This window comes from Bufo bufo, chromosome 1, assembly GCF_905171765.1.
Source record: "Bufo bufo chromosome 1, aBufBuf1.1, whole genome shotgun sequence".
NCBI classification, from domain to species: Eukaryota; Metazoa; Chordata; class Amphibia; order Anura; family Bufonidae; genus Bufo; species Bufo bufo.
In genome coordinates, this window is record NC_053389.1 from 46142072 (window position 1) to 46159640 (window position 17569).

General features: G+C 51.9%; 1 protein-coding gene across 2 annotated transcripts in view; it reads left to right on the forward strand.

The window, feature by feature from the left end:
• CAPZB (capping actin protein of muscle Z-line subunit beta) overlaps positions 1 to 17569 on the forward strand; it is a 38854-nt gene that overhangs the window by 5244 nt on the left and 16041 nt on the right. For both annotated transcript variants that reach the window (XM_040422649.1, XM_040422656.1), the window contains exon 2: positions 13330 to 13419. In XM_040422649.1, the coding sequence (XP_040278583.1) occupies positions 13330 to 13419 (90 nt within the window). The remainder of the gene's footprint in view (positions 1 to 13329; positions 13420 to 17569) is intronic.

Sequence of the window (17569 nt, forward strand, 5' to 3'; positions counted from 1 at the left end):
GCTTGCAGATGGCACGTGTCCTGATCCGTTGTATTCCCCGTCACTGGGTCGGACTGGCAGAAACATACCCCTTTATTACTGGTGTCCCGTTACGGTAAGCAAGACGGAGTCGCCAGGGTCACGCGGGCAGCGTAGGGCCGTAGACACAAGCCCATGTTTATTTAGGAAAACACTTAAAGTGCAATTCCGCTCTTTGTAAGGAAGCGGATTGCGGAATTTTGTAGCATCGTACCTTGCGGACACAGGCGTCGCTTGACGCGACTGTCGGGCAATTCGAGTCGCACAACTTTCCCTGCGTGTGGCGAGTTGCTCGACCGCCTCGGACCCATTCACTGTCGTTGGAGCGAGAAGGTTTCAAGTTGAGCAAATACTCAGCGCGTTTTGCGTGACACTTGGGCCGCGGCTATGGGGGGGGGGGGTGTGGGGGTCATTAGCTAGAACCGCCTTGCTGGCGAGATGCCTGATAGCTTACACATGTAAACCTATGGAGGCTTCATCCTGGTGCCGCTGTGCATAAGGGTGAATTCACACGACCGTAAGTGTTTTGCGGTCCGCACATGGCCGGCGCTACATAGAGAATGCCTATTCTTGGACAAGAATAGGACATGCTCCATATTTTTTGCGGGGCCGCGGAACGGAACAACTGAGGCGGATAGCACACGGTGTGCTGTCCGCATCTTTTGCGGCCCCATTGAAATGGATGGGTCCGCACCCGTTCCACGAAATTGCGGAACGGATGCGGATCCATTTATATGGTCGTGTGAATGCACCCTTATCTTGAGATTACAGGTCGGTGCCCCTCTACCGGGCAGCGGTGCCGTCCTCGCGGCTTCAGGCTCTGCATTCCGTCACATTAGTGCTTTCACATCTGCTGTAACCCTATACCCGCCAGTCTCCGCTCTGCAGCTTCCTGACTCTTTCCATAATGAGCCGCCAAAAATAGAGACGGTGCCCGAATGGCAGCTCGCACGTCGGGAAGGTGGGGAACAGGCGGGCGCAGGGGGACTGATTACTATGGCTGGAGGAGAGTGAGGTCTGAGCCTCGTTGGCCCTTCTGTGCCAGTTCATACAGGGGCTGAAAGCCGGTTGCTAGGGAATGTTAATTTTATTGGTAAATTTAATGTTTCCCTAGCAACCAGACTGTCAGACAGGACTCGACTGCTTGCACCATTACAGTCTATAGGGCCGTTCACATGGCCAGTGAGTAATGGATGTCCAAAAATATAACGTTTTGACGGCCAGACGGACCCCATTGAAATCAGCGGGACCATGTTAAGCGGCCTTTTAGACAGAATTGCACCTGTATAATGCCCATTAAAAACGGGTATGCTATATAAAAAAAAAACACCTTTCCACAGGGACGCACAGGAAAGCTTTCTCAGCACTGAAGGCAGCAGGACCTGACGTCACATGATCAGGCTGGGAGCATCAGGTCCTGCTGCCTCCAGTGCAGAGCAATTGTTTCCAGCCACGCCTGGCGGGTGGGTATTGTTTTTTATTTTGGGTTTGTTAGTACTACAAAGGGTGGGGGGCATTATATATGCCATCTGGCGTTCATCCGTTTTTAACGGGTCTTAAAAACAGATGCAAAATGGTTGAGAAACAGACACTAAAAACAGATAGGCGGCCAGGAAATTGATGTAAAAAGGCCATGACAGTGTATCCGTTTTTTTTTTTATTGTTTTTTTTAACGGCCTCCCCCCCCCCCCATTACCTTGGAACATGTTGCATGCAGATTTCCAAAGTTACATGTGGCTTTGCTGCGGTTTCACCCAATGCATTGCAAAGGGAGAAATCCATCTGCAGTATAGACGGACGCAATGCGGGTTTCAAATCCGCTGCGTTATTTTTTTTATTTAATTTTTCCCCACAGCGTGGAGAAGATTTGTAAAACGTCATCCACTTTGTTGCTGCAGTAAATGCTGCGGATCATCCACCCACAATTCCGTGGAGGCAGATCTGCAGCGTTTCTTCCCCTCAGGGTGCGTATTCACACGGTGCATTAGACGCGCAGATTTTCGTGAGGATCTACCAGCAAAGTGTATGAAATAGGACCAATCTCATGTACACTTTGGGGGTTATTTATGATTAGATTTACGCCGCTCACGCCAGTGCCGAAAAAGGGTGTGTGGCGTGGGCGTATAAGAGGGCAGGTAGGCCCGTCTCCTATATCCTTTTCTACGCTTTTTGGGAGCTGGCGTCGTTTTGAGCTTGGTGTCCGCCAGCGGATCATGCACCAAAGTTATGTAGATGCCGACACTTCTATATAACTTCGGCGCATCCACCGCCAGCACTGGGGTACTAAGACTGGCGTCTAAATCTCCAGTCTTAATAAATGACCCCATTTGTTTTTTAACTCCATGTGGACACTGAGCTGCTGTGTGGATTTGGAAATCTGCAGTGTAAGTTTTGTGCGTTTTTTTTTTTTTTTTTTTTTTTTTTGTGCGGATTTCACCTTTTTCAAAACTGCATCAACTCTGCAAATCCGGAATGCGGGTTTTGAATCCACGCAGAGAATTTCAGCAAGACAGCCCCACCCCCCATGTGTCTTTTTGATGCAGAGTTTGGTGCCTTTTCCACATTGGTAACCGCTAAGGATGCTCTCTGCGTTGATTTCGACGATTACCAGATGCCGGATTACAGGGTGACAGCCTGTGCTCAGATTTTGCACAGTATCTCCTGCTCTAGAGCAGCCTGCAGTACTGGGCCGGATTACCAGATGCCGGATTACAGGGTGACAGCCTGTGCCCAGATTTTGCAGTTTCTCCTGCTCTAGAGCAGCCTGCAGTACTGGGCTGGATTACCAGATGCCGGATTACAGGATAACCTCCTGTGCTCAGATTTTGCACAGTTTCTCCTGCTCTAGAGCAGCCTGCAGTACTGGGCCGGATTACCAGATGCCGGATTACAGGGTGACAGCCTGTGCTCAGATTTTGCACAGTATCTCCTGCTCTAGAGCAGCCTGCAGTACTGGGCCGGATTACCAGATGCCGGATTACAGGGTGACCTCCTGTGCTCAGATTTTGCACCGTTTCTGCATTTGCTGCAGGGCCATTTCCTCTTCTGCTTTTTCTGTGAATTTGCATCTTTCGTCACTCGGGGGTAACGGACTCCTGGGAATTTTCCCCGGCAGTTTTCTCTGACACCGCGGCGATGGAGTCCTAATGAGGCCGGCGAGGACGCATCAGCTGTGTACTGATCCATAATCTAATAATTGTATCATTTTATCCATATTATACTGGGAGGAGGCTCTAGTCACCTCCAAAGCTGCATTCACTGTTCGAGGTTGCAGGGCTTCACACCTCGAGGCTTATGCATTGGATTGTGGGAAATGTTATGACACTATTGATTTAAAAAAAATATAAGTCACAAAAGGACGTCACTTCTTCTACTCCAGTCACCTCCAAAGCTGCATTCACCATTCTTCTGGTCTTTTATTAGCTCAGAGGTTGCAGGGCTTGACGTCTCGAGTTGTTAGCCCTGTAGTGCATCATGGTAATTGTAATGACGCTGTTGGTTTAAAAAAAAAAAAAAGTCTTCAGGGACATCACCTCTTCTACTCCAGTCACCTCTAAAGCTGTTTTATCCATTCTTCTACTCTCTCTTAATAGGTCAGGGGTTGCATGGGCTTCACATCCCAAAACTTGGGACACACATTGTGGGAAAAGTAATGACGCTGCTTCTTCATCGTCTTCTACTCCAGTCACCTCCAAAGCTGCATTCGTGATTTTTCCGGTTACCTGCTGGCTCCTAGTTTGCAGGGCTTTCCCCTGCTGGTTCCGGCTTGTGTCACAGTACATGATTGCTCTGGGATATCCCTTCCTTGCTGCGTCTGGGTCTGCCGCTGTGCATTGTGGGAAGATATGTCACGCCCAGCACTATACTGTAGTCGGATTTGCAAGGAATATGGCCTCCAATACAATATAAAGCCCCAGATTGCTGCAAAGGGACTGGGTCTCCACCATGGTGACTAACTCTGTGTGACAGCAGAATTTTGGAATGCAGCTCCGGATGTGAATAGAGTAGGAGGCATGTGACTGAGGGTTTGCCGTTAGAGTTCAATAACTCTGTGTTCGGTTTGGCCCACGTGTAGCAGAGTTTGGGTGACTGAAGGCGATGTCGGCGTGGCCATGTGCAGTCTCCTGGGCGTGGCCATGTGCAGTCTCCTGGGCGTGGCCATGTGCAGTCTCCTGGGCGTGGCCATGTGCAGTCTCCTGGGCGTGGCCATGTGCAGTCTCCTGGGCGTGGCCATGTGCAGTCTCCTGGGCGTGGCCATGTGCAGTCTCCTGGGCGTGGCCATGTGCAGTCTCCTGGGCGTGGCCATGTGCAGTCTCCTGGGCGTGGCCATTTGGCCCATATGATCACACTCTGCTGACTCAGGCCCTGTCTGTGATGGCACATAGGGCAATGTTCTAAAATCCCGGGTGTCATGTAAAACGTATCAGAGTGACTCACTTTTATTCTGATCTCGGTCATAAAAGGGTCCAGATGGAACAACCCCTTTAAGCCGGCGGCTATACCAACTGTCAGCACTGGCAGACTTCTGTGTCTTCCCTCCATGCACATGCATACTCGGTTCAGAGGAGCTGCATGCGTGTGAATGGGAGAGGGGAGAAAGCAGCTGATCTGGTTAGGGGCTTATCACTCCAGGGACACAAGGATTGAGCATGTTGTAATCCAACTGCCTGATCCCCGCACATCTGCTATAGGGGGAGAGTACACATTAGACCGGGGATCGGCAATCTTTGGCAATCCGGCTGCTGTTGAAAACTACAAGTCCCAGCATGCACTACTTCTTGGCTGTTCTTGTAACTCTTACAGAAGTTAAAGGCGGATTCTGGGAGTTGTAGTTTCGGGGGAAGCTGGGGTGCCGGAGGTTCCTACATTAGACGGTCAGCCGATCCCGCCTGCAGTGGCTGATAACAGAGAACAGTAGATTGTGTACCAGTCATTGTTCTCGAATCTTGGGGGGGGGGGTGACCTGGACCCCCGTACAGCAACGGCAGGCGGTCGCAGGATTTATGCCGTGCTATGGGCTGAGTGGGCGTAGAATGACCCTCGTGAGAAGAGCAGGGTTAATGGGATTACCACCTAAGCCGTCCGCTCTGCTTTTATCATTAGTCGCTGTCCTATCTGTGTGACCATGAAATCCGTATCCAGACGGCATCTTCAGTTAGAATTAGACCGTTTGGAGGCACGAGGCACATGGTGCCTCACTGAGGTCACAGCACCTGGGTCTCCTGCACATATAGTAGAGAGGATGGTAGCAATACCTGCCACGCTTCCTCACAGTTGCAAATGGAAAATGGCCACCTCACTGAGGCACAGCGGAAAGGAATGACTACCTCACTGAGGCACAGCGGAAAGGAATGACTACCTCACTGAGGCACAGCACAAGATAATGGCCGCATCACTGGGGCAATATAATGGCCGCTTCACTGAGGCACTGGGGCAAAATGATGGCCGCCTCACTGAGGCACTGGACAAATGGTGACCATGGCGGGCACTGTATCTTCTGCCCCCACAGCCCCGGGGGACAGAGAAGCCACATACCAGGGAGCTGCCACCTCTCAGCTTTCACTGCTGACCAGAGCTGGAGGACAACCTGATACCTGACCGGCTCTGCTATTCTGTGCCTCAGCACATTCCACCATCAGCCATCCCAGGCCGAGTGGGAGGCACCGCGGGGAGTCACGTCTGGTGCCATCCTTAAACACGACTGAAGCCGAATTGTAAAAGGGGTGTGTATGAGAGAGTTGCCCCCAGTTCTGCCTACTGCCTTTGCGGACCCCTTTAATGCGGCTTCACAGTTTATAATGAGATTCCCGATGTATGAGCAGAACATCTTGTACGGGCGGACTGCGGCACTTACCCTGGAAACCCTGGTCCTTAAGCCATGCCACACTGTGGGCTGTCCTCTGCAGTCTGGTGTTCTCTGGTATCAGCCGTTGTAAACCCAGTAAAGGCTCACCATTGTGACTGGGGACCAGTATAGCCTCCAGTACAGCGTCCTATGCAGAGGTGTCACCTGTACTGAGGGATGATGGGGCGGATTTACTACTCAGGGGCCTGGGAAAGCTGGAAATGATGTGCCCGTCATAATGTGTCACCCAGCTTACCCAGAAACAGAAACTGACGTTTTTTTTAAAAACTGCATATAAAGTTCAACAAATCCTGCACTTTAGTTATACTGCACTGATCTGGAGCCATATCATGGTTTATACTCCAGTCACATCCAGAGCTGCATTTACAATTTGATTTCTTTTAACCCATTGAGCAGGGCATTATGGGAGCTGACTGGTAGTGGAGTGGAGAAAATACCACTTTCTGCTTTAATGGGCCTCCCTCAGACATTTGAAAGCAGCTCTGGATGTGACTGGAAAAGAATGAAACTGGAACAATATGAAAGTGCAAAACCCATAGAAGCCTGCATGGAGTGCGGCTGGGGTTTCTCTTTACTGCAGCGGGGTCGCCGTTTCTGTGTGTGACAGTCGGGAAACGGCTGGCGTCACTGCGGTATATGGTTCCCAGCTGCTGACCGCGGAGAGCGTGTCCAGCCAGGATGCAGAAAAGCATCCAAAACGCATATTGCTCGCAGCAAGGCGTCCTGCCCACCCCATCACGGAGGGGATTGGCAGCGGATGAAAGGAAAGTCAAGATTTCCTCGCTGCCTTTAACAAGGGGAGAAAAATGATGTTTTGGAGATATAAACATCCCGTCAGTAAGATAAACACCCGCGGTGCACGTGGAAGAGGCAGGGGGCTCCGCTGACCTCCCCCCGGTGCTCTGACATAACCTGGGGCTGTCCATGAGCAGCTGTGTCCAGAGCTCTGCACCTTGTAACTGCCCCCTGTATACATCTCTGCTGCTCCGATCCTGGTGTCTGCCCCCTGTATACATCTCTGCTGCTCCGATCCTGGTGTCTGCCCCCTGTATACAGCTCTGCTGCTCCGATCCTGGTGTCTGCCCCCTGTATACATCTCTGCTGCTCCGATCCTGGTATCTGCCCCCTGTATACATCTCTGCTGCTCCGATCCTGGTGTCTGCCCCCTGTATACATCTCTGCTGCTCCGATCCTGGTGTCTGCCCCCTGTATACATCTCTGCTGCTCCGATCCTGGTGTCTGCCCCCTGTATACAGCTCTGCTGCTCCGATCCTGGTGTCTGCCCCCTGTATACAGCTCTGCTGCTCCGATCCTGGTGTCTGCCCCCTGTATACATCTCTGCTGCTCCGATCCTGGTGTCTGCCCCCTGTATACATCTCTGCTGCTCCGATCCTGGTGTCTGCCCCCTGTATACATCTCTGCTGCTCCGATCCTGGTGTCTGCCCCCTGTATACAGATCTGCTGCTCCGATCCTGGTGTCTGCCCCCTGTATACATCTCTGCTGCTCCGATCCTGGTGTCTGCCCCCTGTATACATCTCTGCTGCTCCGATCCTGGTGTCTGCCCCCTGTATACATCTCTGCTGCTCCGATCCTGGTGTCTGCCCCCTGTATACAGATCTGCTGCTCCGATCCTGGTGTCTGCCCCCTGTATACAGATCTGCTGCTCCGATCCTGGTGTCTGCCCCCTGTATACATCTCTGCTGCTCCGATCCTGGTGTCTGCCCCCTGTATACATCTCTGCTGCTCCGATCCTGGTGTCTGCCCCCTGTATACATCTCTGCTGCTCCGATCCTGGTGTCTGCCCCCTGTATACAGATCTGCTGCTCCGATCCTGGTGTCTGCCCCCTGTATACAGATCTGCTGCTCCGATCCTGGTGTCTGCCCCCTGTATACAGATCTGCTGCTCCGATCCTGGTGTCTGCCCCCTGTATACAGATCTGATGCTCCGATCCTGGTGTCTGCCCCCTGTATACAGCTCTGCTGCTCCGATCCTGGTGTCTGCCCCCTGTATACATCTCTGATGCTCCGATCCTGGTGTCTGCCCCCTGTATACAGCTCTGCTGCTCCGATCCTGGTGTCTGCCCCCTGTATACAGATCTGCTGCTCCGATCCTGGTGTCTGCCCCCTGTATACATCTCTGCTGCTCCGATCCTGGTGTCTGCCCCCTGTATACATCTCTGCTGCTCCGATCCTGGTGTCTGCCCCCTGTATACATCTCTGCTGCTCCGATCCTGGTGTCTGCCCCCTGTATACAGATCTGCTGCTCCGATCCTGGTGTCTGCCCCCTGTATACAGATCTGCTGCTCCGATCCTGGTGTCTGCCCCCTGTATACATCTCTGCTGCTCCGATCCTGGTGTCTGCCCCCTGTATACATCTCTGCTGCTCCGATCCTGGTGTCTGCCCCCTGTATACAGATCTGCTGCTCCGATCCTGGTGTCTGCCCCCTGTATACAGATCTGCTGCTCCGATCCTGGTGTCTGCCCCCTGTATACAGATCTGATGCTCCGATCCTGGTGTCTGCCCCCTGTATACAGCTCTGCTGCTCCGATCCTGGTGTCTGCCCCCTGTATACAGATCTGCTGCTCCGATCCTGGTGTCTGCCCCCTGTATACAGATCTGCTGCTCCGATCCTGGTGTCTGCCCCCTGTATACAGATCTGCTGCTCCGATCCTGGTGTCTGCCCCCTGTATACAGCTCTGCTGCTCCGATCCTGGTGTCTGCCCCCTGTATACAGATCTGCTGCTCCGATCCTGGTGTCTGCCCCCTGTATACATCTCTGCTGCTCCGATCCTGGTGTCTGCCCCCTGTATACATCTCTGCTGCTCCGATCCTGGTGTCTGCCCCCTGTATACATCTCTGCTGCTCCGATCCTGGTATCTGCCCCCTGTATACATCTCTGCTGCTCCGATCCTGGTGTCTGCCCCCTGTATACATCTCTGCTGCTCCGATCCTGGTATCTGCCCCCTGTATACAGCTCTGTCTATGGGAAATCTCACTCAGAACCCTTGTTAAGTAACGTTAAATGTGAGCGTTCCTGTCCATCACCGCAGTGTATTTACATTCCTGCAGGGATTCAGTACACCCTGCACCGATACACTGTAACAGCTGCTCTCCCTTATTACTGTACAGATTCTTCAATACTGCTCAGTACACATCTGTCTATAGACTTCTATCCTGTACACTGGGTGTAATCCTCAGTATCTGCTCTTATTCTGTATATATGGACACTGCACAGTACCACTTCTCCTGTTCTGTATACCGGGTGTAATCCTCAGTATCTGCTCTTATTCTGTATATATATACACTGCACAGTACCACTTCTCCTGTCCTGTATACTGGGTGTAATCCTCAGTATCTGCTCTTATTCTGTATATATGGACACTGCACAGTACCACTTCTCCTGTCCTGTATACTGGGTGTAATCCTCAGTATCTGCTCTTATTCTGTATATATGGACACTGCACAGTACCACTTCTCCTGTCCTGTATACTGGGTGTAATCCTCAGTATCTGCTCTTATTATATATATACATACACTGCACAGTACCACCTCTCCTGTCCTGTATACTGGGTGTAATCCTCAGTATCTGCTCTTATCCTGTATATAAGGACACTGCACAGTACCACTTCTTCTGTCCTGTATACTGGGTGTAATCCTCAGTATCTGTTCTTATTCTGTATATATGGACACTGCACAGTACCACTTCTCCTGTCCTGTATACCGGGTGTAATCCTCAGTATCTGCTCTTATTCTGTATATATGGACACTGCACAGTACCACTTCTCCTGTCCTGTGTACCGGGTGTAATCCTCAGTATCTGCTCTTATTCTGTATATATGGACTCTGCACAGTACCACTTCTCCTGTTCTGTATACCGGGTGTAATCCTCAGTATCTGCTCTTATTCTGTATATATATACACTGCACAGTACCACTTCTCCTGTCCTGTATCTTGGGTGTAATCCTCAGTATCTGCTCTTATTCTGTATATATGGACACTGCACAGTACCACTTCTCCTGTCCTGTGTACTGGGTGTAATCTTCAGTATCTGCTCTTATTCTGTATATATGGACACTGCACAGTACCACTTCTCCTGTCCTGTACACTGGGTGTAATCCTCAGTATCTGCTCTTATTCTGTATATATGGACTCTGCACAGTACCACTTCTCCTGTCCTGTATACTGGGTGTAATCCTCAGTGTCTGCTCTTATTCTGTATATACGGACACTGCACAGTACCACTTCTCCTGTCCTGTATACCGGGTGTAATCCTCAGTATCTGCTCTTATTCTGTATATATATATACACTGCACAGTACCACTTCTCCTGTCCTGTGTACTGGGTGTAATCTTCAGTATCTGCTCTTATTCTGTATATATGGACTCTGCACAGTACCACTTCTCCTGTTCTGTATACCGGGTGTAATCCTCAGTATCTGCTCTTATTCTGTATATATATACACTGCACAGTACCACTTCTCCTGTCCTGTGTACTGGGTGTAATCTTCAGTATCTGCTCTTATTCTGTATATATGGACACTGCACAGTACCACTTCTCCTGTCCTGTATACCGGGTGTAATCCTCAGTATCTGCTCTTATTCTGTATATATATACACTGCACAGTACCACTTCTCCTGTCCTGTGTACTGGGTGTAATCTTCAGTATCTGCTCTTATTCTGTATATATGGACACTGCACAGTACCACTTCTCCTGTCCTGTATACTGGGTGTAATCCTCTGTATCTGCTCTTATTCTGTATATATAGACACTGCACAGTACCACTTCTCCTGTCCTGTATACTGGGTGTAATCCTCAATCGTCTGCTCTTATTCTGTATATATGGACACTGCACAGTACCACTTCTTCTCCTGTCCTGTATACTGGGTGTAATCCTCAATCGTCTGCTCTTATTCTGTATATATGGACACTGCACAGTACCACTTCTTCTCCTGTCCTGTATACTGGGTGTAATCCTCAATCGTCTGCTCTTATTCTGTATATATGGACACTGCACAGTACCACTTCTTCTCCTGTCCTGTATACTGGGTGTAATCCTCAGTATCTGCTCTTATTCTGTATATATGGACACTGCACAGTACCACTTCTTCTGTCCTGTATACTGGGTGTAATCCTCAGTATCTGCTCTTATTCTGTATATATATACACTGCACAGTACCACTTCTCCTGTCCTGTATACTGGGTGTAATCCTCAGTATCTGCTCTTATTCTGTATATATATGGACACTGCACAGTACCACTTCTCCTGTCCTGTATACTGGGTGTAATCCTCAGTATCTGCTCTTATTCTGTATATATATGGACACTGCACAGTACCACTTCTCCTGTTCTGTATACTGGGTGTAATCCTCAGTATCTGCTCTTATTCTGTATATATGGACACTGCACAGTACCACTTCTCCTGTCCTGTATACTGGGTGTAATCCTCAGTATCTGCTCTTATTCTGTATATATGGACACTGCACAGTACCACTTCTCCTGTCCTGTATACTGGGTGTAATCCTCTGTATCTGCTCTTATTCTGTATATACAGACACTGCACAGTACCACTTCTTCTGTCCTGTATACCGGGTGTAATCCTCAGTATCTGCTCTTATTCTGTATATATGGACACTGCACAGTACCACTTCTCCTGTCCTGTATACTGGGTGTAATCCTCAGTATCTGCTCTTATTCTGTATATATGGACACTGCACAGTACCACTTCTCCTGTCCTGTATACTGGGTGTAATCCTCAGTATCTGCTCTTATTCTGTATATACGGACACTGCACAGTACCACTTCTCCTGTCCTGTATACTGGGTGTAATCCTCAGTATCTGCTCTTATTCTGTATATATATATATACACTGCACAGTACCACTTTTCGTGTCTCTGGGTTTCTTTATTGCCCATGTTCCATTAGTTTCTGCTGTGCAGTTCCCCCTTTTTTTTTTTTTTTTTGCAGCTTGTTATATATTTTCTGAATTTCCTGCTTTCGTTCCTCCCAGTTCGTGACCTTTTGTCCGTTTTACTTCCACTTTTGATCGGGGTAAAGCTACATGAAATGCTCTCTAACCTGACACATCTGATTCTCCAGTCACATTCAAAGCGGCAGCCTTTGTTCTGCACTGGCTGTCAGGCTGCAGGGCCTCTTATCTCCCAGCATCTGCGCGGTGCATGTTCATCATCTGCGCGGTGCATGTTCATCATCTGCGCGGTGCATGTTCATCATCTGCGCGATATTGTAGTGGATTCCTGATGTTGGGTTTAACCTTGGATAGTGTGTGTTATTTGGGTCACTGAATATTGCCAGGATGTGCCTGAAAATGATTCCTACAATGCACGTAAAGGCCAGCAGAATTGTGAATGCAGATCCGGATGTGACTGCAGAATAATTTTATTTATTAATTGCTGTGCTGTGTGGGGTGGTATTCCTGGAGTCTCCTTTTTTTCTGGCCTCCCCCAGTATTTCAGAGGCTTTCCGGTTTCAGCCATTTCTACCTATGCCCGCCGCCTGGCACTCGCAGGGTGCTTTCTGTTTAACTTGTGCCGACGCATAGGTAGCAAAGCAATAGAAGACACATGCACTGTCAGTCACTCTGCCTCCGCAGGGGGTGCACATTTAAAGGATGCACCAGTCTCCCATGCATAGCTTGTGCCATGTGTGAGGTATGGGCACTGGATGGGACTTGGAAATTCCTCAGCACGTGCACAGGGTGCCTGCTGTGCTGTTCTGTGGAGCGTAGGCACTGCCCTGCGTAGGCATGCAGACTCTGCATAGGGCATAAATGCTGCACTGTATAGGGTGGGATGTGGGCATTGCATTGTGTGGGGGATGGACACAGCACTGTAAGGGGTGGAGGGGAGTGGACATGGGGCATGGTGAGGTCTCTTGCCAGCTGTGGTTTCAAGTGCTCCCCCAGTCCCTCTGTATAGACCATGGCTTTTGACAGCGGAGCAGATCGGCAGCCAAAGATGATCGCTCCATTAGATGAAATAAGGACAGCCGGGCGGCACAGTGTACAGACACTTTGGGGTGTGTTCTTGGCAGGTCAGTGGGTAATCGCTGCCAGGCTCCAGGGTCATCTATACAAATTGCTGATTCCAAACTATCCCAGTTCTTATCTCTGCTGCTTCAATTGGGAGACCAGCGCCACCTGCTGGATAATGCTGCAGTAACCACCCCTTGTCTAATCCCATGCTGGAGAGAGGGGTCCTGCAAACACCAAGATCAGAACTTCCTGTGTTAACCAGTGTTTACTGAGGGGAAGGGGCCAGATACTGCTTCCATGATGACCGATGGCCGCCCCTTGTGCATAGAGTGCGCAGGCGGTGACGCTGCTTCTCTTGTTTTGTTGCAGTCAGTGGTTTTGGGCTATTTTGTTCTTTACTGGTGCACTTTTCATCATGATGTATTTTATATTTTTTATCTTTCTGTTTCAGAGTGACCAACAGTTGGACTGTGCCTTGGATTTAATGAGGCGTCTCCCTCCCCAACAGATTGAGAAGAACCTCAGTGACCTCATTGACTTGGTAAGAATTATCTTCTTTACCTGAAATGTATAATAAGGCAGCCTGCTCCACCTGCCCTGGGTCTAGTGATGGCCGCCTGCGCCACCTGCCCTGGGTCTGGTGATGGCCGCCTGCTCCACCTGCCCTGGGTCTGGTGATGGCCGCCTGCTCCACCTGCCCTGGGTCTGGTGATGGCCGCCTGCTCCACCTGCCCTGGGTCGGGTGATGGCCGCCTGCTCCACCTGCCCTGGGTCGGGTGATGGCCGCCTGCTCCACCTGCCCTGGGTCGGGTGATGGCCGCCTGCTCCACCTGCCCCGGGTCGGGTGATGGCCGCCTGCTCCACCTGCCCCGGGTCGGGTGATGGCCGCCTGCTCCACCTGCCCCGGGTCGGGTGATGGCCGCCTGCTCCACCTGCCCCGGGTCGGGTGATGGCCGCCTGCTCCACCTGCCCCGGGTCGGGTGATGGCCGCCTGCTCCACCTGCCCCGGGTCGGGTGATGGCCGCCTGCTCCACCTGCCCCGGGTCGGGTGATGGCCGCCTGCTCCACCTGCCCCGGGTCGGGTGATGGCCGCCTGCTCCACCTGCCCCGGGTCGGGTGATGGCCGCCTGCTCCACCTGCCCCGGGTCGGGTGATGGCCGCCTGCTCCACCTGCCCCGGGTCGGGTGATGGCCGCCTGCTCCACCTGCCCCGGGTCGGGTGATGGCCGCCTGCTCCACCTGCCCCGGGTCGGGTGATGGCCGCCTGCTCCACCTGCCCCGGGTCGGGTGATGGCCGCCTGCTCCACCTGCCCCGGGTCGGGTGATGGCCGCCTGCTCCACCTGCCCCGGGTCGGGTGATGGCCGCCTGCTCCACCTGCCCCGGGTCGGGTGATGGCCGCCTGCTCCACCTGCCCCGGGTCGGGTGATGGCCGCCTGCTCGACCTGCCCCGGGTCGGGTGATGGCCGCCTGCTCGACCTGCCCCGGGTCTGGTGATGGCCGCCTGCTCGACCTGCCCCGGGTCTGGTGATGGCCGCCTGCTCGACCTGCCCCGGGTCTGGTGATGGCCGCCTGCTCGACCTGCCCCGGGTCTGGTGATGGCCGCCTGCTCGACCTGCCCCGGGTCTGGTGATGGCCGCCTGCTCGACCTGCCCCGGGTCTGGTGATGGCCGCCTGCTCGACCTGCCCCGGGTCTGGTGATGGCCGCCTGCTCGACCTGCCCCGGGTCTGGTGATGGCCGCCTGCTCGACCTGCCCCGGGTCTGGTGATGGCCGCCTGCTCGACCTGCCCCGGGTCTGGTGATGGCCGCCTGCTCGACCTGCCCCGGGTCTGGTGATGGCCGCCTGCTCGACCTGCCCCGGGTCTGGTGATGGCCGCCTGCTCGACCTGCCCCGGGTCTGGTGATGGCCGCCTGCTCGACCTGCCCCGGGTCTGGTGATGGCCGCCTGCTCGACCTGCCCCGGGTCTGGTGATGGCCGCCTGCTCGACCTGCCCCGGGTCTGGTGATGGCCGCCTGCTCGACCTGCCCCGGGTCTGGTGATGGCCGCCTGCTCGACCTGCCCCGGGTCTGGTGATGGCCGCCTGCTCGACCTGCCCCGGGTCTGGTGATGGCCGCCTGCTCGACCTGCCCCGGGTCTGGTGATGGCCGCCTGCTCGACCTGCCCCGGGTCTGGTGATGGCCGCCTGCTCGACCTGCCCCGGGTCTGGTGATGGCCGCCTGCTCGACCTGCCCCGGGTCTGGTGATGGCCGCCTGCTCGACCTGCCCCGGGTCTGGTGATGGCCGCCTGCTCCACCTGCCCCGGGTCTGGTGATGGCCGCCTGCTCCACCTGCCCCGGGTCTGGTGATGGCCGCCTGCTCCACCTGCCCTAATTCTGATTTAAAATGTAACTTCTAAAAAGAATGAAGTGCTGCTATGAGCACTTGTATTTTACATTTAGTCATAAGACTATTGGCTGCCTACTCTTGACGTGCGCTTTTTTTTAAAAGGGGGGCAGCGTCTAAGCTTTTAAAACACAGTGGACCCACTATGAGAGTGCTTGTTATAGAATAGCCAGTCTATAGTATAGCAGGTGACTGCGTTGCCAACAAGGCAGCACAGCGAGTGACTGTGCTGTCAACTGCACCAATCTAGGAGACAAAACCGGCAGCAGGCAGTTATCGCAGCACCAGCAGTACTAATAACGCCACAATACAGCGCCAACAGGCACCAACAACAGGCGGCCTGCTGACAATGTAGTGAATAACTGTGGCAAAATAGTGGATACTGTTATCCAATTCAGCTTATTAAGAGGCAAATAGCCAGCTGAATTAAGCCACAGTCATCATTGTCAAACGGCCACCAGTTGATCAATGTATCTAGTACAGCACTGCTCAGGCCCACCAGTGAAAGTTTTAAACATATAATTTAAGTAGGCTAGCAAAAAGTTTTTCACTAATTATTAAATGTAATAAAATAAAAGTTAATTTTTACTATAAATAAGATTTAAAAATTTTAAAAAAAGCGCACGTCAAGAGTAGGCAGCCAATAGTCTTATGACTAAATGTAAAATACAATAATAAGTGCCTCTACGTACGCTGGGTATACACCTATGTAATAATTGCTATGAGCACTTTGCACCTTTTATCTTTAATTGACTCTTCTTGGCTGTCCGATTGTACAGAGTATGGATCCCAAATAGCTCCTGTGTATCTGGACTCCATGTGCTTGTACAGCTGAGCAAAGCCAATGAAAGACTAAGTTGCTGGAGATTGTCTCTGGAGAGTATGCAGTTACCCTTCCATCTGTTTACCGATTCTGCGATCCTGGCTGCGATGATGTGACCACCCGACTGGCTGTGGGGTCTTCCTCTGATGTCCGAACCAGATGTTCTTCTCTTGCTTCCCGTTCAGCCACATTATGGCTGGTTGGGGGTGTCGGAGGAAGAGCCCACTGCTAGTCGAGCAGGATTGTGGCGTCAGCAGAGCAATGGACGGATGAGTACTGCTCAAAGTGTGTTATCTCCACAGGTTAGCTGTTTTAGGTACAGGCCCGGAAAACCCCTTTTAAAGCACTCTTCTCCATCTTCCTGGGTCTACTTGAGGCCCCCTGCTGTGTCCGTCCTAGCCTTGGTTAAGGGTTTCTGGCTCACTCTTTCTAGATTTGGTTGAGACCTGTGCTCCTCTTATCTTGGTAAAACCCTCTACTCATAGGTTTATCAAGCCGTCTAGTGTCATGACTTTGGACAAGGCCCTGGACTTCTGACGCAATACTTTTGCGGTCCTCCATCTTTAGCCGGGCTTCCCTACTTGTTTCAGCTCTTGCAGTCTTATTCACTGTGCTGCTTGGGGACGTCACCCCAGCAGTAGGCTCCTGCATTATGAGGGTGTGCTCTCTGCTGCCCCCTTCAGGCTGGGCTTTGTAGCTGAAGCATTCAGCAGTAGACAAAAGAACAAGTGGAATCTGGAGCTGCGGCTTCCACGTGGTGTTCCCAGGCGGTTCACCTTCATTAGCGGAGCCTCCTGGGGCGGCCGCCATCACCTTCCCAGTGCTGATAATTAGATCACATTAGCCGTCCTGTCAGTCACACGTCTTGTGAACCACAGGGGCAAGAGCGTGACAGGAGCGAGACAGACAGGTTTTCAACCAGAGCGCTTATTCGTGTTTAATGAAGCTGCGGATTGTGGCCTTTATCCCAGGGGAGCAGTCAGGGGGTGCTGTCAAGGCTTTTAGGGTCTCCTAATCATAAACCTTAACAATGGTGATGATATTTAAAGGGATTTATTTTTATTTTTAGGCAAACATCAATGTGCAGCCGTATGATAGGCCGTCAATGTTATATTATTGGGGAGACGGCCCCTGGAACACCATTTATCTGAAAATGGAGGGGTTGAAGCACCCCAGTAAGTGCTATGGCCCCTTCATTGCTTACACAGGCTTATCTGCTCCTGATACTATGGGGGTCATACATTTAGCAGCAGCGCTGGGTGTGCCAAAGTTATGGAGAGGCCAGCGCCTCTACATAACTCTGGCGGATCCACCGCCAGCGGAGGGTTTTATTAATATCGGCTTCTAAAACGCCGGTCTTAATAAGTGTGCCCCTATGTGTATCCAAGTCTTATGCAAGCAGGGCCATCTCCAGGTGTGTGGGCCATAGGGCAAAAGAATCCCAGCAGGCCCTAATATGCCATACCCAAATCACTGTGTGCCTCCCA